This window comes from Gallus gallus, chromosome 27 (genome assembly GCF_016699485.2).
Source record: "Gallus gallus isolate bGalGal1 chromosome 27, bGalGal1.mat.broiler.GRCg7b, whole genome shotgun sequence".
In the NCBI taxonomy this organism is placed as follows: Eukaryota; Metazoa; Chordata; class Aves; order Galliformes; family Phasianidae; genus Gallus; species Gallus gallus.
In genome coordinates this window covers 578,200-598,493 of record NC_052558.1, presented here as the reverse complement: position 1 = coordinate 598,493, position 20,294 = coordinate 578,200, and the positions used below count along the sequence as shown (strand labels likewise).

General features: G+C 51.2%; 4 protein-coding genes across 4 annotated transcripts; 2 read left to right on the top strand and 2 right to left on the bottom strand.

Annotated features, from left to right (window-relative positions):
* Positions 1 to 4,010: 4,010 nt before the first annotated feature.
* LOC770940 (feather keratin 3-like) lies at positions 4,011 to 5,182 on the bottom strand. The gene is made up of 2 exons (XM_015302597.4): positions 5,147 to 5,182; positions 4,011 to 4,788 (listed from the first exon to the last, which is right to left on the bottom strand). The coding sequence occupies exon 2, from the start codon at positions 4,765 to 4,767 to the stop codon at positions 4,444 to 4,446; it is 324 nt and encodes a 107-aa protein (XP_015158083.1). The 5' UTR covers positions 4,768 to 4,788; positions 5,147 to 5,182; the 3' UTR covers positions 4,011 to 4,443.
* A 2,358-nt stretch (positions 5,183 to 7,540) lies between these two features.
* LOC770926 (feather keratin 3-like) lies at positions 7,541 to 8,686 on the top strand. The gene is made up of 2 exons (XM_001234239.7): positions 7,541 to 7,576; positions 7,938 to 8,686. The coding sequence occupies exon 2, from the start codon at positions 7,959 to 7,961 to the stop codon at positions 8,280 to 8,282; it is 324 nt and encodes a 107-aa protein (XP_001234240.3). The 5' UTR covers positions 7,541 to 7,576; positions 7,938 to 7,958; the 3' UTR covers positions 8,283 to 8,686.
* Positions 8,687 to 14,234: 5,548 nt separating this feature from the next.
* Positions 14,235 to 15,406, bottom strand: LOC121107669 (feather keratin 3-like). The gene is made up of 2 exons (XM_040653241.2): positions 15,371 to 15,406; positions 14,235 to 15,012 (listed from the first exon to the last, which is right to left on the bottom strand). Exon 2 carries the CDS (start codon positions 14,989 to 14,991, stop codon positions 14,668 to 14,670), a length of 324 nt encoding a protein of 107 aa, XP_040509175.1. The 5' UTR covers positions 14,992 to 15,012; positions 15,371 to 15,406; the 3' UTR covers positions 14,235 to 14,667.
* A 2,358-nt stretch (positions 15,407 to 17,764) lies between these two features.
* LOC121107670 (feather keratin 3-like) lies at positions 17,765 to 18,911 on the top strand. Its single transcript, XM_040653242.2, has 2 exons — positions 17,765 to 17,800; positions 18,162 to 18,911. Exon 2 carries the CDS (start codon positions 18,183 to 18,185, stop codon positions 18,504 to 18,506), a length of 324 nt encoding a protein of 107 aa, XP_040509176.1. The 5' UTR covers positions 17,765 to 17,800; positions 18,162 to 18,182; the 3' UTR covers positions 18,507 to 18,911.
* Positions 18,912 to 20,294: the final 1,383 nt, after the last annotated feature.

Here is a 20,294-nt window from a genome sequence, read left to right as displayed (position 1 = left end):
CCTGGACTTGTTCCTCAGCAAACTTTGAGTCAATGATATAAAAGAATAGTCTCTTACACCTTCCAACCCCTCTGACTCCGTCATTCTGTGATTGAAATCATACCACTGTTCTGTCTCTTGCTGAGCAGTGCAGGCACAGCATCGAGGCTTTCTCCAACCTCTCTCCAGCAAAAGCTTGTACGCTGGGGGAAGGCACGCTGTGGGGAGAAGGCAACACTGGGGCAGCTGGCCTCAAGAGCCTCTATCGTGAGAGTTAGATTGTGGTTTTGCACTAGGAGCTTCTAATAGCAAAGTATTGGCCTTTCCTAAACGTACAACCTTCTTATGAAATGGCTGCATAGGATGCTTTTCAAAAAAGTTGCTGAGGCAGAGACAAGCAGAAGATGGGGCAAATACTGTGCTTAAAAGCAGAAACTGGAGTGTTCTGAGTAACCTAGGATGAGGCAAATCTGCAGGATAGACATAGGACAGAACAAAATGAAAAGGATCATTTTAATCCTTAGCACAGGGCAGAACAAAGCTTACATAAACTTAAACTGTAGAATGAATGCAATAACCTTACGTAGCATTGCCCTCCTACCTCTATGGAGAAACACAAAATATACTTAAAAACAACAGGTTGGTAACAGACCTTATGGGGAAATACTCCTTAGTAACTGTGTTGAGAAGATTGTGAGCCCGGGATACTCAACCAATGAGAAACTAGGAGAGATGGTAGCATGCGCTGGGAAAAGGATATATAACGGGATGTATTTTGCTGAGAAAGTGTGCATTTTCTCTCTGGCCTCAAGAGAGCGTGTGTCCACCACTGCAATTGCAAAGAAAACATGCTGCTTCACCGAGGTCCTTTCCGGAGTCAAATTTATTGACTGAGTGAGTTTCTCGCACAAAGGATACTCCATACCATGTGACATTGCACCAGCAACAAAAGTGGAGAAAAGGAAGGAGGAGGGGAGTGTCTCATTGCGAAAATGTTGTCCTCCCAAACAGCTTCTATGCCTATGGACTCCTTGCATCCCAAAGCATGGTAGAGTATCACTAGCTGGTGGGAAGCAGAGAATGCTTGCTTTCTACACTACCATGCAGCCTCTGCTTGTTTTCCTCTTTTACTTTCCTTTAATTACCTTCTTGTCTCAACCCGTGAGCCTTAACATTCCATCAGTGCTTTTCTGCCCCCCATTCCTTTCAAGAGGGTGAGTGAGAGAGCGGTATAGTCGAGGTTTGTTGGCTGCCATTGAAAAACCGTCACAATCGGCAGTGTGTGTCTCCAATGGAACAAAGCATCAAAGGCCAGCCCAAACTGGTCACTGGGATATTGCATGCCACACGCTCAGCAATAAAATGATAGAATCATAGAATTGCATGTGTTGGAAGGGACCTCTGTAGATCACTGAGTCCAATCCCCCTCCTCAAAAGAGTTCCCCACAGTGGGCCGAGTAGGTAAGCCTCCCGGTGGGTTTTGAATACCTCCAAAGGACGTTTCCCAACCTCTCTGGGCAGCCTGTTCCAGAGCTCTGCCATCCCCAAAGGAAAGACATTCTTTCACAGGTTTGTACTGAACTTCCTGGGTTCCGGTTTCTGCCCGTTGCCCCTTGTTCAATTGCTGCACACCACCGAGAAGAGTCTGGCACCACTGGCTAGACTCCTGGACTTTAGATAGTGAGAGACAGTTATAAGATCTCCTCTCTGTCTCCACCAGGCAGAACAGACCCAGTCTCCCAGAGTTTCCTCATATGGGAGATGTTTGAGGACCTCAGTCATCTTTGTGACCCTCCACCGCATTCTCTCTAGACAATTCCTATTATTTTGCATCGGGCAGCACCAAACTGGACACGGTATTTCAGATGTGGCTTCACCGGGGCAATATAAAGGGGGAGGGTAAATTCCCTCAACCTGCCGTCCATGCTCTTTTTAGTGGACTCCAGGACACCATTGGCCTTCTTGTACACACGGGCACACCGCTGACACACGGCCAGCTTGTTAGCCACCAGGACAGCCAGGTCCTTCTCTGCAGAGGTGCTCTCCAGCAGCTCAGCCTCAAAGCTGTTCTGATGCATATGGCTATTCCTCCTCAGGTTCAAGACACTTACCCTTGCTCGAGCTCATCAGGTCCCTCTCTGTCCAATGCTCAATCTGTGCAGGTCTTATAGAATGATCGCAAAGCCTTCTGGGGTGCCAGCCACTCCTCCCAGCTTTGTATCATCAAGAAACCTGCCGATGGAGGACTCCATCCCTTTGTCCAGGTCACCGATGAAGATGTTGAGCAAGACTGGACGCAGCACAAAGCCATGGGGAGCACCACTAGCTACAGGTCTCCAGCTAGACTCTGCATCACTGGTCACAACAACCTGGAAGAGTGTCATTTCAAAGGAGCCACTCTTCGGAGGCTGGCTGGGCATCACATTTCTGTTAGAATCTGGAAAGAGACGGTCCTTGCATCCCTCCCTCTTTCCCATTTCGATTTCCCTTCTCTTCTTACAGTGTATTTATCCCAAACCAGGAGTTCTTCTCACTCTTTCTCTCCCTGTTATCTTCCCAGTATCAAAGAGGGAGAGGAGCGAACAAGAGACTGCTGGGTGCTTATGTGTATGCCAGGGTCGTTGTGCTGGCTCATAGGGCCATTGTGGAGCTCTCCAAGGAAGTGCAGTCACCAGCAGCAAAAGCTGAAGAGAGACTTGCAGCCAAGGAAGGGGACCTGCTGATTAGCCACAGGACACAGCTGGCTCCCACCACACAGCTGGCTTCAGCCAAAGCCCTGATTGGCAGCTGGCTTGCTGCCACCCAGACCTCACATTGCATGCAGCTTTCAAACCCTCTACAGCAGTAGCCCAGAAGCAGAATCAATACAGGGACATTACATGATAGCCCCAACCAAAACTGATGCAACTCCCAAACCTGTTGTAAGACACTAAAGACACAACATACATCGTGGAATATAAGAGCAGGAATGCAGGCAGGAGCTCAAGGGGAATAGCTGTCCCGCTCTGCTCCATTCTGTTATGACTGCATTTAAAACATTGTGCCCAGCCATGGATTCTGTTGCAAGAAAGACGCAGAGCAAGTGGAGTCAGTTCTGTGATGCTACTGGTAGTAAGGCTTTTCCTCCACCTTCCTTACTTCTTGCTTCACATTGCTGAGCTCATCAGAAAGACAGAAATAGCGTGAACAGCAAAGCGGATAGCAGTCACTGAACTATGCTGGATACTTTATGCAGCCCTAGTTTGGCTCATAAGGGTACAGCCAATCCCACTGTTCGTGGCTCTGAGAAACTTGTTAGAGAGTAGTGATGAAAATACAGACTGCTGAGATTTCTTGCCATTTGTCCAGAAAGCCTTTCAGAAGCACCTCCCAGGACCACTGCTCAGAAACATCTCTCTCCCCACCATTCATTGGAGCGCCTTTGCAAGGGAAGGAACAACACAGAGGTGCTGATTGGGATGCACTAGATCTTTGGTGAGTGAAAATTTGCATACAAGGTCATTGCAAGGGGAGACCCTGCTGCCAGAAGGACCAGGAGCAGACGAGAGTCTGCACTGCGTGGCCATGGTAGCCATGCCTCCAGCTGTCAATCTGCCATATCCACAGGTGGCATAGGGCCAGTCAGTCCTCCGTAGGCTGACTCGGTGGGACACGCAGTCCAGGGGAGACATGCTGAGCAATGAGGACTCAGGATGGAAAAGAGAGTGCATGAGAGGGGGATGGCAGAAATGGGACATATTTTCTGAACGACCAAGTTGGCCCCAGTGCTCTCTCTCAGGTCTGCTACAAACTCAATGGACTCTGGAGGCATTTCACCAGGACCATTGCCAGCAGATTTAGCAGGGGAGGCACCTTCTACCACAGTGGTGGCTGCCAAAGCCAACAGCACACAGTTTCAGGCTTCTCCTGATGGTGAAAAGGTGAGGGGTCCACATGTGTTGCACACGCTTGTTGAAGTCACCAGAGCGGCGGACAACCTGCTGGCACGTGGAGTGTTTGTAGAGTAGAGTGAGTGACGTAGAGGCACAGACTGAGATGCACTACAATTTTATTGAGGCAAAAGAGGGAAAGAAAGTTGCTCCAACGGGAGGACATAAAGCAGGAAGCAGCAGGGACAGAGTGTGCACTGCGTGGTCATGGTGGATATCCCCCCAGCGGTCCACCTGCCATTCTTCCACGGAGGGAGAAGTGCCATCAGCTCCTCCCTCGGCTGGCTGTCTGGGTTTGACAGGCCAGAGGAGCAGAGGTGACAAACAAGGCATCAGGAGGAAAAGGAGAGAGTGGAAGAGGGGAAAGGCAGATATGGGCAGTGCATTCTGGGAGTCCATGCTGGCCCCGTCATTTTGCAAGAGGTGATGGTATAAGCTTGGCCGCTCTGAGAAGAAGATCCCAGTGCTCCCTCTCAGGGCCGCTACCAACTTGCGGGTCCCGGGAGGTCATCCTCCAGGAGCACGGCCAGCAGCTTTAGCAGGGGAAGCACTGCCTGCCGCACAAGCGGCTGCCGAAGCCGGAGAGGCCAAAGCCTCCAAAGCCTCCAGAGGAGATGGGCACACCCTCAGAGCTGAGGATGCTGCCAACGGCAGCGGAGGTGGAGGATCCCACGGCGGTGTTCTGCGGGAAGGAGCTGAGGATGGGTCCGGGCAGGGTCACCACCACGGGAGAGGGCTGGATGAAGACGTTGGAGTCCTGGCACTGCCTGACGCAGGACTCGTTGCAGCTGTTGGCCAGCGGGGTCGGGCCACAGGGCCGGCATTGCAGGCGTGGCAGGCACTGGTCGTAGCAGGACATGTCTTGTGTCTGGAGGGGCACCTGTCGGGGGAGAAAGGGCGGAGCAGAAGAAGGGAAGAGTAAGAAGCAGCCTGCCTTCCCAGCACGAGAGTTCCAAGGCACTGTGCTGACTGGAGATATGGAGTCTGTGTAAGGAATCCTGTCACCTTCTCCTTACATTTGGCCCCACCAAGACTGACCAGGCACAGTCAGGATGCTGCCTGGCCATAGCTCAGGAGACACCTCAGGCAAGACCTAGCACCTGTTGGCACCACACCTGCTGCCCTCTTCTCTCTCGCAGCACGAGTTGCTTCCCCAGGACCCAACAGAGGATGAAGGCACTTGTATGTACAGAGAAATCCTGGAGGAGGATACAGTGATGAAAAGGCTTCTGACTCACCTCGTTCCTGGGGTGATGGAGGCAAGAGGAGTGGATGAGAGAAAGAGAAGATGGGCATGCTTTTATACTGCACGGGCACCGCCCCAGGCCAACAGTTACTCCACGCGAGCAGTAATTTTCCTAGAGACTCACCTCAGATGCAAATTATGCTTGCCAGTGGTGCAGGTTGTGGTATTGTTTCCCTCAGCTCATCCATCTCAATTCCTCATTTCTGAAATGCCAATTCTTCCAGGCTGACCTCTTTCAAGCGTTGGTATGAGAGACCTAAGGATCACGCCAGGACAACAGCACCAAAATGAACAGAACTGCAAGAAGAAAAAGTTGTTGGCCAAACTCAAACACGGGAATATGAAGCCCCTGGGAAACAGAAGCATGGACAGGTAATGTGAGAGAAATGCAGCCACAGTGCATGTGCAGCCAGGAATCAAGTGAGGAAAGATTGAGGCCTGATAGAATTCAGTCTGGCAAAGGACAGCAAGGGCAACCAAAAGGTTTCCTGCACGGATCTCAACGGTAAAAGGAAAATAAGAGAATACGTGGGTGTTCTCCGGAAGTAAACAGGAGACCTGTTTACTGGGGCCAGCAAAAGATGCTGCGGTCCTGGTTGTCTTCTCTGTTTCTTTCTTATCCAGCAAGTGTGGCTTTCAGGAATCCCATGGCTCTGAGGCCAGGCGGAAAAGCTGGTTGGAGCTAACAAGGTGTACCTTTGGGTCAGGGAAACCTCGAGGAAACTGGATATTTGTAACACATGAGGCTTATTTGCCCCATGAAGAGATGCGCCCATGAGTGCTGAGAGAGCTGTCTGCTCTTGATCAACCTAGGTTGGTGACTGGGAGAAGTGCTCCAAAACTGGGGGAAAGGGCACGTTACTCCTGTTTAAGAAGACCAAGAGAGTGGAAGCAGGGAACTAGAGGACCAGGGGCTTCAGTTCAGTCTCTCGGTAGGAGGCGGAACAGTGCATCCTGGAAAACCTGGGCCCCGGAAACCATGTTTGTGCTCATGAAGGATGAAAATATCTACAGCATCACACTCAGCATGGATTCGCTATGGAGAAGTCATGGATTGATGAAGCTGATTCATCACAAAGAAACAACAAGCCTGAAGGATGTGGGAAGAGGGCTGTATACATTCTTGCTGGAGTTCAGAAAGGCTTTTGACATTGTCCTCCATGAGGTGGTCATAGTGAAGCTGTGGAAGAATGGGCTGAATGAGTGCTCCTGGGCCTGGAGAAAAGAAACAGCTCAGTTGAGGAGGCAAGCAAGCTCCCCACAAATGGACAAGGGCTGGTGGGTCCCAGAACTGCCAGGTGGCTGGGGGTGGTCATGGAATAGGAGTGATCAAGAGGGGCGTAGCTTCACAAGTTTCTTCTGGACTCAGTCAAAGAGGCAATGCATCCTTGCTGCATGAACCGAACACTTCTCTGCCCTGCTGACAAAGGGAGCTGTGTTGTGGTGAAAAAGTGCTAGTTAAGACCTTTATTCCATGGCAAGCTTCCTGGGGAGACTCTCCCTGTGCGTGGCACGTTACAGTCTAGTTTTGCATTGGCCAGGAGCCACATCCTTTAGGTGTGGGTCCTCCCCAACCGTGCGTGCTGTCTGTAGGCCTGAGCATCGCTCACACCAGGTAGTTCTGCCCCTGAGAGGAGCGGGAGCAAGGCACTGTAAAGAAAACCGGCACAGCCTTCAAGTCAAGTGGACGGACCTTATTCTGTGGGGCTTTAGAGGTAATGGCAGGGCTCGGGAAGGCAACGCTCTCCTTCCACAAAGCAGCTGATGGCGTGAGATCGTCACTGCTGTGCCTGGAGACTGTTACGAGAGTGCACAATGCCAAATAAACACGGCAATGTCTTTCCAGAACAATAAGCCGTGGGTGAAGACGTTTGCAAGCAGCAGAACATGCCACCTGGCTTTTTAGGGAACGAACAGAAGCTCAAGGAGTAGTCTGAGAGACAGACCTTGACGGAGAAGAACAAAATGAGTCCCTGGGCAAAGAAGGTCCAGGGCATTCAAAAGTGGGTCACACTGACACGAGGATATGCCTGCCTTGCTACAAAGGTGATTGCAAATAAGGTCCTGACATTTCCCAAGACACACACGCCATGCCTGAAGCACAGCATACGTCTTCTACCCACACTGACGTGTTTCTGCAAGGAAACTCCTTGTGCCTTTCATCCTGGAACTTGAAAGGTGCCTCCGTGGACAAATTGGGATGGTCAGAAGCAAGAAAATGAAACAACAGGGTTGACGGAAACCAAAACCTCAACCTGTGCCATTAGAAAGGATAATTTGTATTTGAGGTGAGTCTCTTGAAAAATTACTGCCCGTGTGCAATGACTGTGGGCCTGGGGCAGTGCACCAGCAGTATAAAAGGGGGCCCGTCTCCTCTCTCTCAGTCATCCACTCCTCTTGCCTTCATCTCCCTGGGAACAAGGTGAGTCTGAAGCATTTCTACCATCATCTCTTTCTCTGGGATTTGTCTGCACGTATATGTGCCTTTGTCCTAGGTTGGATCTTGGGGAAGCAGGTAGCCCTGAGAGAGGGAAGGGGGCAGCCAGCGCGGCATGATGCTGAACATTACCTGATGTGTCTCCTTAGCTATGAGCTAGTCAAGGTCGTAGCTGTGCCTGGCCGCTCTTGGCGGGACCACCGGGGTCGAAGGGAAGGAGAAGACCACGGGCTTCCTGACACGTCCAACATGTCCCTAGTCAGCCCTGTGCCTTGGCTCTCCCCTGGTGGGATGGCAGGCTGCTCCTCTCTCGCTTCTGTGTCCTCCTGACCCTCTGTCCCAACAGGTGCCCCTCCAGACACAAGACATGTCCTGCTACGACCAGTGCCTGCCACGCCTGCAATGCCGGCCCTGTGGCCCGACCCCGCTGGCCAACAGCTGCAACGAGTCCTGCGTCAGGCAGTGCCAGGACTCCAACGTCTTCATCCAGCCCTCTCCCGTGGTGGTGACCCTGCCCGGACCCATCCTCAGCTCCTTCCCGCAGAACACCGCCGTGGGATCCTCCACCTCCGCTGCCGTTGGCAGCATCCTCAGCTCTGAGGGTGTGCCCATCTCCTCTGGAGGCTTTGGAGGCTTTGGCCTCTCCGGCTTCGGCAGCCGCTTGTGTGGCAGGCGGTGCTTCCCCTGCTAAAGCTGCTGGCCTGGAGGTCCTGGCAAAAGACCTCCGTAGTCCGTGAAGTTTGAAGAAGACCTGAGGGAGAGCACTGGGGCTAACCTCATCTCTCAGAAAACATGCTCCATGACTTCTTTTCCCCTCTCCCATCATTTTTTTTTCTTTTTTTTTTTTCCCCTGTGTCATTCCTGCTCACTGTCAGCTGTCCTGGACTGTGACTACCACTGAATCAGTCTTGGAAGGACTTACTGGCCCTATGCCGTCTGTGCAAAGGGCAGATGAACAGCTGGAGGCACGGCTGCCATGGCCATGCTGTGCAGACTCTCATCTGCCCCTGGTGCTTCTGACAGCAGGGCCTCCCCTTGCACTGACCTTGTTTCCAAATTTTCGCTCATTAAAGATTTAATGCATTTGAATCTGCACCTCTGTGTTACCCTTTGCCTTGCAAAGACTGCCCAGTGGAGGGTAGGGGAGAGACGTTTCAAAGTGTTGGTTCTGGGAAAGGGCTCTTACAATTTTTCTTTTGAACAATTGGCGCTACAGGCTTCTATTATGCATGCCTGGGGAGGAATCACTTTACCCTCCGGTTTCTAAACATTTTGGCTTATGTAGCTTTCTCGGGGGTCTTTACTTGGACCAGCACTTTTTAACAACTTTTCAGAGACATGTTTGTCTGGGGTAACAGAGAAGAGGAAGTTTTTGAGAAAGGTAAGAAAACAGTGCAAATCCTTCTAATGGTCGGTTTTGACGTAAAGCAAAGGGAAGTCATTGATTCCAAAGAAGAGGTCAATTTCTTCAGAATAAAACTTCAGGTGCATTTTCCATATCGGTATGGCTGAGAGCAGGAAGGTAGCAGCTATGTCCCCAGCAGCTAGTAGTAAAGAGAGGCAAGCCTTCCTATGGTATTTCCTGTGGGGTCCTGGAGAATGCACCTTCCAGCCCATAGTCGGCTTGAGTGCCCTCTATATGGAGGGACTCCAAAGAGGACCTTCTTTGAGTGGGGTCCCGAGCAACAAGAAGCCTTTGAACAGATTAAACGTGAAGTAGCTTTTGTGCAGTTGTTCTTGGGCCTGTTTGTGCAGCACCAGCTCTGCAAAGTGGGCTTTCTAGCACAACGAGAGAGAATGGCCTCACCTGGAGCCTCTGGAAGAAAGCCCAGCAGAAACTAGAACAGAACATCTGACTGACAGAGCACTGGAACAGGCTGCCCACGGAGGTGGCGAAGTCTCCTTTCCTGGAGATCTTCAAAACCCTCTTGGATTCTTTCCTCTGCAACCTAGTGCAGAGAACCTTCTTTAGCAGGGGACTTGGACTAGACGATCTCCAGTGGTCCCTTCTGTCTCGCTCCAATTTATAGGAGGGAGAGGAGGTTCTTTGAAATATGTATGCCCGGCGTGAGATTAAGAAACAACGGTTCAAATGTTGGTCCGACCAGTTTATTACAAATGTTAATAAGGGAGATGGGGAAAGGGGAGGACGGACACTATTAAGGATTGGGGTGATGGGGAAGGGAAAGCGAGCGATAGAAAAGATAGAAAGAGGCAAGAATTGCGTAAAGCGGGATCAGTCTCCCTGTTGTGGTGAAGGATCAGATGGCAGAGAGCCCCTCAAGTCTGTCGTGGTGAGTGATAAGCCTCTACCGTTGCCGTGGTTGTGGTGAAGGATCAGCTTCCACCGTTGTGGTTATTGGACCCTCTTTTATCCTCCATTTTCTGCTGCCTACGTGACATTCCTGGGTGCTTGAGCAAGAGTCCTGTGCATACCTCCTGAGATGGCCATTTTCCCTGAGATAAGTCCACACAAAAAGACCGTTTCCCGGCCATTAGCAGCAGCTTATCTCTCTCTCGATGCCCCTGGCCTTGTCCATCTGTGCTCCTTAGAGGATATCACAATCCTTAGCCAGGACCTGTCCATCAGTGTCCTCAAGACAAAAGATTTCTCTGCCTTTGCCCAGGACTTGCCTGGACTTGTTCCTCAGCAAACTTTGAGTCAATGATATAAAAGAATAGTCTCTTACACCTTCCAACCCCTCTGACTCCGTCATTCTGTGATTGAAATCATACCACTGTTCTGTCTCTTGCTGAGCAGTGCAGGCACAGCATCGAGGCTTTCTCCAACCTCTCTCCAGCAAAAGCTTGTACGCTGGGGGAAGGCACGCTGTGGGGAGAAGGCAACACTGGGGCAGCTGGCCTCAAGAGCCTCTATCGTGAGAGTTAGATTGTGGTTTTGCACTAGGAGCTTCTAATAGCAAAGTATTGGCCTTTCCTAAACGTACAACCTTCTTATGAAATGGCTGCATAGGATGCTTTTCAAAAAAGTTGCTGAGGCAGAGACAAGCAGAAGATGGGGCAAATACTGTGCTTAAAAGCAGAAACTGGAGTGTTCTGAGTAACCTAGGATGAGGCAAATCTGCAGGATAGACATAGGACAGAACAAAATGAAAAGGATCATTTTAATCCTTAGCACAGGGCAGAACAAAGCTTACATAAACTTAAACTGTAGAATGAATGCAATAACCTTACGTAGCATTGCCCTCCTACCTCTATGGAGAAACACAAAATATACTTAAAAACAACAGGTTGGTAACAGACCTTATGGGGAAATACTCCTTAGTAACTGTGTTGAGAAGATTGTGAGCCCGGGATACTCAACCAATGAGAAACTAGGAGAGATGGTAGCATGCGCTGGGAAAAGGATATATAACGGGATGTATTTTGCTGAGAAAGTGTGCATTTTCTCTCTGGCCTCAAGAGAGCGTGTGTCCACCACTGCAATTGCAAAGAAAACATGCTGCTTCACCGAGGTCCTTTCCGGAGTCAAATTTATTGACTGAGTGAGTTTCTCGCACAAAGGATACTCCATACCATGTGACATTGCACCAGCAACAAAAGTGGAGAAAAGGAAGGAGGAGGGGAGTGTCTCATTGCGAAAATGTTGTCCTCCCAAACAGCTTCTATGCCTATGGACTCCTTGCATCCCAAAGCATGGTAGAGTATCACTAGCTGGTGGGAAGCAGAGAATGCTTGCTTTCTACACTACCATGCAGCCTCTGCTTGTTTTCCTCTTTTACTTTCCTTTAATTACCTTCTTATCTCAACCCGTGAGCCTTAACATTCCATCAGTGCTTTTCTGCCCCCCATTCCTTTCAAGAGGGTGAGTGAGAGAGCGGTATAGTCGAGGTTTGTTGGCTGCCATTGAAAAACCGTCACAATCGGCAGTGTGTGTCTCCAATGGAACAAAGCATCAAAGGCCAGCCCAAACTGGTCACTGGGATATTGCATGCCACACGCTCAGCAATAAAATGATAGAATCATAGAATTGCATGTGTTGGAAGGGACCTCTGTAGATCACTGAGTCCAATCCCCCTCCTCAAAAGAGTTCCCCACAGTGGGCCGAGTAGGTAAGCCTCCCGGTGGGTTTTGAATACCTCCAAAGGACGTTTCCCAACCTCTCTGGGCAGCCTGTTCCAGAGCTCTGCCATCCCCAAAGGAAAGACATTCTTTCACAGGTTTGTACTGAACTTCCTGGGTTCCGGTTTCTGCCCGTTGCCCCTTGTTCAATTGCTGCACACCACCGAGAAGAGTCTGGCACCACTGGCTAGACTCCTGGACTTTAGATAGTGAGAGACAGTTATAAGATCTCCTCTCTGTCTCCACCAGGCAGAACAGACCCAGTCTCCCAGAGTTTCCTCATATGGGAGATGTTTGAGGACCTCAGTCATCTTTGTGACCCTCCACCGCATTCTCTCTAGACAATTCCTATTATTTTGCATCGGGCAGCACCAAACTGGACACGGTATTTCAGATGTGGCTTCACCGGGGCAATATAAAGGGGGAGGGTAAATTCCCTCAACCTGCCGTCCATGCTCTTTTTAGTGGACTCCAGGACACCATTGGCCTTCTTGTACACACGGGCACACCGCTGACACACGGCCAGCTTGTTAGCCACCAGGACAGCCAGGTCCTTCTCTGCAGAGGTGCTCTCCAGCAGCTCAGCCTCAAAGCTGTTCTGATGCATATGGCTATTCCTCCTCAGGTTCAAGACACTTACCCTTGCTCGAGCTCATCAGGTCCCTCTCTGTCCAATGCTCAATCTGTGCAGGTCTTATAGAATGATCGCAAAGCCTTCTGGGGTGCCAGCCACTCCTCCCAGCTTTGTATCATCAAGAAACCTGCCGATGGAGGACTCCATCCCTTTGTCCAGGTCACCGATGAAGATGTTGAGCAAGACTGGACGCAGCACAAAGCCATGGGGAGCACCACTAGCTACAGGTCTCCAGCTAGACTCTGCATCACTGGTCACAACAACCTGGAAGAGTGTCATTTCAAAGGAGCCACTCTTCGGAGGCTGGCTGGGCATCACATTTCTGTTAGAATCTGGAAAGAGACGGTCCTTGCATCCCTCCCTCTTTCCCATTTCGATTTCCCTTCTCTTCTTACAGTGTATTTATCCCAAACCAGGAGTTCTTCTCACTCTTTCTCTCCCTGTTATCTTCCCAGTATCAAAGAGGGAGAGGAGCGAACAAGAGACTGCTGGGTGCTTATGTGTATGCCAGGGTCGTTGTGCTGGCTCATAGGGCCATTGTGGAGCTCTCCAAGGAAGTGCAGTCACCAGCAGCAAAAGCTGAAGAGAGACTTGCAGCCAAGGAAGGGGACCTGCTGATTAGCCACAGGACACAGCTGGCTCCCACCACACAGCTGGCTTCAGCCAAAGCCCTGATTGGCAGCTGGCTTGCTGCCACCCAGACCTCACATTGCATGCAGCTTTCAAACCCTCTACAGCAGTAGCCCAGAAGCAGAATCAATACAGGGACATTACATGATAGCCCCAACCAAAACTGATGCAACTCCCAAACCTGTTGTAAGACACTAAAGACACAACATACATCGTGGAATATAAGAGCAGGAATGCAGGCAGGAGCTCAAGGGGAATAGCTGTCCCGCTCTGCTCCATTCTGTTATGACTGCATTTAAAACATTGTGCCCAGCCATGGATTCTGTTGCAAGAAAGACGCAGAGCAAGTGGAGTCAGTTCTGTGATGCTACTGGTAGTAAGGCTTTTCCTCCACCTTCCTTACTTCTTGCTTCACATTGCTGAGCTCATCAGAAAGACAGAAATAGCGTGAACAGCAAAGCGGATAGCAGTCACTGAACTATGCTGGATACTTTATGCAGCCCTAGTTTGGCTCATAAGGGTACAGCCAATCCCACTGTTCGTGGCTCTGAGAAACTTGTTAGAGAGTAGTGATGAAAATACAGACTGCTGAGATTTCTTGCCATTTGTCCAGAAAGCCTTTCAGAAGCACCTCCCAGGACCACTGCTCAGAAACATCTCTCTCCCCACCATTCATTGGAGCGCCTTTGCAAGGGAAGGAACAACACAGAGGTGCTGATTGGGATGCACTAGATCTTTGGTGAGTGAAAATTTGCATACAAGGTCATTGCAAGGGGAGACCCTGCTGCCAGAAGGACCAGGAGCAGACGAGAGTCTGCACTGCGTGGCCATGGTAGCCATGCCTCCAGCTGTCAATCTGCCATATCCACAGGTGGCATAGGGCCAGTCAGTCCTCCGTAGGCTGACTCGGTGGGACACGCAGTCCAGGGGAGACATGCTGAGCAATGAGGACTCAGGATGGAAAAGAGAGTGCATGAGAGGGGGATGGCAGAAATGGGACATATTTTCTGAACGACCAAGTTGGCCCCAGTGCTCTCTCTCAGGTCTGCTACAAACTCAATGGACTCTGGAGGCATTTCACCAGGACCATTGCCAGCAGATTTAGCAGGGGAGGCACCTTCTACCACAGTGGTGGCTGCCAAAGCCAACAGCACACAGTTTCAGGCTTCTCCTGATGGTGAAAAGGTGAGGGGTCCACATGTGTTGCACACGCTTGTTGAAGTCACCAGAGCGGCGGACAACCTGCTGGCACGTGGAGTGTTTGTAGAGTAGAGTGAGTGACGTAGAGGCACAGACTGAGATGCACTACAATTTTATTGAGGCAAAAGAGGGAAAGAAAGTTGCTCCAACGGGAGGACATAAAGCAGGAAGCAGCAGGGACAGAGTGTGCACTGCGTGGTCATGGTGGATATCCCCCCAGCGGTCCACCTGCCATTCTTCCACGGAGGGAGAAGTGCCATCAGCTCCTCCCTCGGCTGGCTGTCTGGGTTTGACAGGCCAGAGGAGCAGAGGTGACAAACAAGGCATCAGGAGGAAAAGGAGAGAGTGGAAGAGGGGAAAGGCAGATATGGGCAGTGCATTCTGGGAGTCCATGCTGGCCCCGTCATTTTGCAAGAGGTGATGGTATAAGCTTGGCCGCTCTGAGAAGAAGATCCCAGTGCTCCCTCTCAGGGCCGCTACCAACTTGCGGGTCCCGGGAGGTCATCCTCCAGGAGCACGGCCAGCAGCTTTAGCAGGGGAAGCACTGCCTGCCGCACAAGCGGCTGCCGAAGCCGGAGAGGCCAAAGCCTCCAAAGCCTCCAGAGGAGATGGGCACACCCTCAGAGCTGAGGATGCTGCCAACGGCAGCGGAGGTGGAGGATCCCACGGCGGTGTTCTGCGGGAAGGAGCTGAGGATGGGTCCGGGCAGGGTCACCACCACGGGAGAGGGCTGGATGAAGACGTTGGAGTCCTGGCACTGCCTGACGCAGGACTCGTTGCAGCTGTTGGCCAGCGGGGTCGGGCCACAGGGCCGGCATTGCAGGCGTGGCAGGCACTGGTCGTAGCAGGACATGTCTTGTGTCTGGAGGGGCACCTGTCGGGGGAGAAAGGGCGGAGCAGAAGAAGGGAAGAGTAAGAAGCAGCCTGCCTTCCCAGCACGAGAGTTCCAAGGCACTGTGCTGACTGGAGATATGGAGTCTGTGTAAGGAATCCTGTCACCTTCTCCTTACATTTGGCCCCACCAAGACTGACCAGGCACAGTCAGGATGCTGCCTGGCCATAGCTCAGGAGACACCTCAGGCAAGACCTAGCACCTGTTGGCACCACACCTGCTGCCCTCTTCTCTCTCGCAGCACGAGTTGCTTCCCCAGGACCCAACAGAGGATGAAGGCACTTGTATGTACAGAGAAATCCTGGAGGAGGATACAGTGATGAAAAGGCTTCTGACTCACCTCGTTCCTGGGGTGATGGAGGCAAGAGGAGTGGATGAGAGAAAGAGAAGATGGGCATGCTTTTATACTGCACGGGCACCGCCCCAGGCCAACAGTTACTCCACGCGAGCAGTAATTTTCCTAGAGACTCACCTCAGATGCAAATTATGCTTGCCAGTGGTGCAGGTTGTGGTATTGTTTCCCTCAGCTCATCCATCTCAATTCCTCATTTCTGAAATGCCAATTCTTCCAGGCTGACCTCTTTCAAGCGTTGGTATGAGAGACCTAAGGATCACGCCAGGACAACAGCACCAAAATGAACAGAACTGCAAGAAGAAAAAGTTGTTGGCCAAACTCAAACACGGGAATATGAAGCCCCTGGGAAACAGAAGCATGGACGGGTAATGTGAGAGAAATGCAGCCACAGTGCATGTGCAGCCAGGAATCAAGTGAGGAAAGATTGAGGCCTGATAGAATTCAGTCTGGCAAAGGACAGCAAGGGCAACCAAAAGGTTTCCTGCACGGATCTCAACGGTAAAAGGAAAATAAGAGAATACGTGGGTGTTCTCCGGAAGTAAACAGGAGACCTGTTTACTGGGGCCAGCAAAAGATGCTGCGGTCCTGGTTGTCTTCTCTGTTTCTTTCTTATCCAGCAAGTGTGGCTTTCAGGAATCCCATGGCTCTGAGGCCAGGCGGAAAAGCTGGTTGGAGCTAACAAGGTGTACCTTTGGGTCAGGGAAACCTCGAGGAAACTGGATATTTGTAACACATGAGGCTTATTTGCCCCATGAAGAGATGCGCCCATGAGTGCTGAGAGAGCTGTCTGCTCTTGATCAACCTAGGTTGGTGACTGGGAGAAGTGCTCCAAAACTGGGGGAAAGGGCACGTTACTCCTGTTTAAGAAGACCAAGAGAGTGGAAGCAGGGAACTAGAGGACCAGGGGCTTCAGTTCAGTCTCTCGGTAGGAGGCGGAACAGTGCATCCTGGAAAACCTGGGCCCCGGAAACCATGTTTGTGCTCATGAAGGATGAAAATATCTACAGCATCACACTCAGCATGGATTCGCTATGGAGAAGTCATGGATTGATGAAGCTGATTCATCACAAAGAAACAACAAGCCTGAAGGATGTGGGAAGAGGGCTGTATACATTCTTGCTGGAGTTCAGAAAGGCTTTTGACATTGTCCTCCATGAGGTGGTCATAGTGAAGCTGTGGAAGAATGGGCTGAATGAGTGCTCCTGGGCCTGGAGAAAAGAAACAGCTCAGTTGAGGAGGCAAGCAAGCTCCCCACAAATGGACAAGGGCTGGTGGGTCCCAGAACTGCCAGGTGGCTGGGGGTGGTCATGGAATAGGAGTGATCAAGAGGGGCGTAGCTTCACAAGTTTCTTCTGGACTCAGTCAAAGAGGCAATGCATCCTTGCTGCATGAACCGAACACTTCTCTGCCCTGCTGACAAAGGGAGCTGTGTTGTGGTGAAAAAGTGCTAGTTAAGACCTTTATTCCATGGCAAGCTTCCTGGGGAGACTCTCCCTGTGCGTGGCACGTTACAGTCTAGTTTTGCATTGGCCAGGAGCCACATCCTTTAGGTGTGGGTCCTCCCCAACCGTGCGTGCTGTCTGTAGGCCTGAGCATCGCTCACACCAGGTAGTTCTGCCCCTGAGAGGAGCGGGAGCAAGGCACTGTAAAGAAAACCGGCACAGCCTTCAAGTCAAGTGGACGGACCTTATTCTGTGGGGCTTTAGAGGTAATGGCAGGGCTCGGGAAGGCAACGCTCTCCTTCCACAAAGCAGCTGATGGCGTGAGATCGTCACTGCTGTGCCTGGAGACTGTTACGAGAGTGCACAATGCCAAATAAACACGGCAATGTCTTTCCAGAACAATAAGCCGTGGGTGAAGACGTTTGCAAGCAGCAGAACATGCCACCTGGCTTTTTAGGGAACGAACAGAAGCTCAAGGAGTAGTCTGAGAGACAGACCTTGACGGAGAAGAACAAAATGAGTCCCTGGGCAAAGAAGGTCCAGGGCATTCAAAAGTGGGTCACACTGACACGAGGATATGCCTGCCTTGCTACAAAGGTGATTGCAAATAAGGTCCTGACATTTCCCAAGACACACACGCCATGCCTGAAGCACAGCATACGTCTTCTACCCACACTGACGTGTTTCTGCAAGGAAACTCCTTGTGCCTTTCATCCTGGAACTTGAAAGGTGCCTCCGTGGACAAATTGGGATGGTCAGAAGCAAGAAAATGAAACAACAGGGTTGACGGAAACCAAAACCTCAACCTGTGCCATTAGAAAGGATAATTTGTATTTGAGGTGAGTCTCTTGAAAAATTACTGCCCGTGTGCAATGACTGTGGGCCTGGGGCAGTGCACCAGCAGTATAAAAGGGGGCCCGTCTCCTCTCTCTCAGTCATCCACTCCTCTTGCCTTCATCTCCCTGGGAACAAGGTGAGTCTGAAGCATTTCTACCATCATCTCTTTCTCTGGGATTTGTCTGCACGTATATGTGCCTTTGTCCTAGGTTGGATCTTGGGGAAGCAGGTAGCCCTGAGAGAGGGAAGGGGGCAGCCAGCGCGGCATGATGCTGAACATTACCTGATGTGTCTCCTTAGCTATGAGCTAGTCAAGGTCGTAGCTGTGCCTGGCCGCTCTTGGCGGGACCACCGGGGTCGAAGGGAAGGAGAAGACCACGGGCTTCCTGACACGTCCAACATGTCCCTAGTCAGCCCTGTGCCTTGGCTCTCCCCTGGTGGGATGGCAGGCTGCTCCTCTCTCGCTTCTGTGTCCTCCTGACCCTCTGTCCCAACAGGTGCCCCTCCAGACACAAGACATGTCCTGCTACGACCAGTGCCTGCCACGCCTGCAATGCCGGCCCTGTGGCCCGACCCCGCTGGCCAACAGCTGCAACGAGTCCTGCGTCAGGCAGTGCCAGGACTCCAACGTCTTCATCCAGCCCTCTCCCGTGGTGGTGACCCTGCCCGGACCCATCCTCAGCTCCTTCCCGCAGAACACCGCCGTGGGATCCTCCACCTCCGCTGCCGTTGGCAGCATCCTCAGCTCTGAGGGTGTGCCCATCTCCTCTGGAGGCTTTGGAGGCTTTGGCCTCTCCGGCTTCGGCAGCCGCTTGTGTGGCAGGCGGTGCTTCCCCTGCTAAAGCTGCTGGCCTGGAGGTCCTGGCAAAAGACCTCCGTAGTCCGTGAAGTTTGAAGAAGACCTGAGGGAGAGCACTGGGGCTAACCTCATCTCTCAGAAAACATGCTCCATGACTTCTTTTCCCCTCTCCCATCATTTTTTTTTTCTTTTTTTTTTTTCCCCTGTGTCATTCCTGCTCACTGTCAGCTGTCCTGGACTGTGACTACCACTGAATCAGTCTTGGAAGGACTTACTGGCCCTATGCCGTCTGTGCAAAGGGCAGATGAACAGCTGGAGGCACGGCTGCCATGGCCATGCTGTGCAGACTCTCATCTGCCCCTGGTGCTTCTGACAGCAGGGCCTCCCCTTGCACTGACCTTGTTTCCAAATTTTCGCTCATTAAAGATTTAATGCATTTGAATCTGCACCTCTGTGTTACCCTTTGCCTTGCAAAGACTGCCCAGTGGAGGGTAGGGGAGAGACGTTTCAAAGTGTTGGTTCTGGGAAAGGGCTCTTACAATTTTTCTTTTGAACAATTGGCGCTACAGGCTTCTATTATGCATGCCTGGGGAGGAATCACTTTACCCTCCGGTTTCTAAACATTTTGGCTTATGTAGCTTTCTCGGGGGTCTTTACTTGGACCAGCACTTTTTAACAACTTTTCAGAGACATGTTTGTCTGGGGTAACAGAGAAGAGGAAGTTTTTGAGAAAGGTAAGAAAACAGTGCAAATCCTTCTAATGGTCGGTTTTGACGTAAAGCAAAGGGAAGTCATTGATTCCAAAGAAGAGGTCAATTTCTTCAGAATAAAACTTCAGGTGCATTTTCCATATCGGTATGGCTGAGAGCAGGAAGGTAGCAGCTATGTCCCCAGCAGCTAGTAGTAAAGAGAGGCAAGCCTTCCTATGGTATTTCCTGTGGGGTCCTGGAGAATGCACCTTCCAGCCCATAGTCGGCTTGAGTGCCCTCTATATGGAGGGACTCCAAAGAGGACCTTCTTTGAGTGGGGTCCCGAGCAACAAGAAGCCTTTGAACAGATTAAACGTGAAGTAGCTTTTGTGCAGTTGTTCTTGGGCCTGTTTGTGCAGCACCAGCTCTGCAAAGTGGGCTTTCTAGCACAACGAGAGAGAATGGCCTCACCTGGAGCCTCTGGAAGAAAGCCCAGCAGAAACTAGAACAGAACATCTGACTGACAGAGCACTGGAACAGGCTGCCCACGGAGGTGGCGAAGTCTCCTTTCCTGGAGATCTTCAAAACCCTCTTGGATTCTTTCCTCTGCAACCTAGTGCAGAGAACCTTCTTTAGCAGGGGACTTGGACTAGACGATCTCCAGTGGTCCCTTCTGTCTCGCTCCAATTTATAGGAGGGAGAGGAGGTTCTTTGAAATATGTATGCCCGGCGTGAGATTAAGAAACAACGGTTCAAATGTTGGTCCGACCAGTTTATTACAAATGTTAATAAGGGAGATGGGGAAAGGGGAGGACGGACACTATTAAGGATTGGGGTGATGGGGAAGGGAAAGCGAGCGATAGAAAAGATAGAAAGAGGCAAGAATTGCGTAAAGCGGGATCAGTCTCCCTGTTGTGGTGAAGGATCAGATGGCAGAGAGCCCCTCAAGTCTGTCGTGGTGAGTGATAAGCCTCTACCGTTGCCGTGGTTGTGGTGAAGGATCAGCTTCCACCGTTGTGGTTATTGGACCCTCTTTTATCCTCCATTTTCTGCTGCCTACGTGACATTCCTGGGTGCTTGAGCAAGAGTCCTGTGCATACCTCCTGAGATGGCCATTTTCCCTGAGATAAGTCCACACAAAA

Bases quoted from the DNA above. Each gene is read 5' to 3' on its own strand.
- LOC770940 (XM_015302597.4), bottom strand. From the start codon at position 4,767: ATGTCCTGCTACGACCAGTGCCTGCCACGCCTGCAATGCCGGCCCTGT.
- LOC121107670 (XM_040653242.2), top strand. From the start codon at position 18,183: ATGTCCTGCTACGACCAGTGCCTGCCACGCCTGCAATGCCGGCCCTGT.
- LOC770926 (XM_001234239.7), top strand. From the start codon at position 7,959: ATGTCCTGCTACGACCAGTGCCTGCCACGCCTGCAATGCCGGCCCTGT.
- LOC121107669 (XM_040653241.2), bottom strand. From the start codon at position 14,991: ATGTCCTGCTACGACCAGTGCCTGCCACGCCTGCAATGCCGGCCCTGT.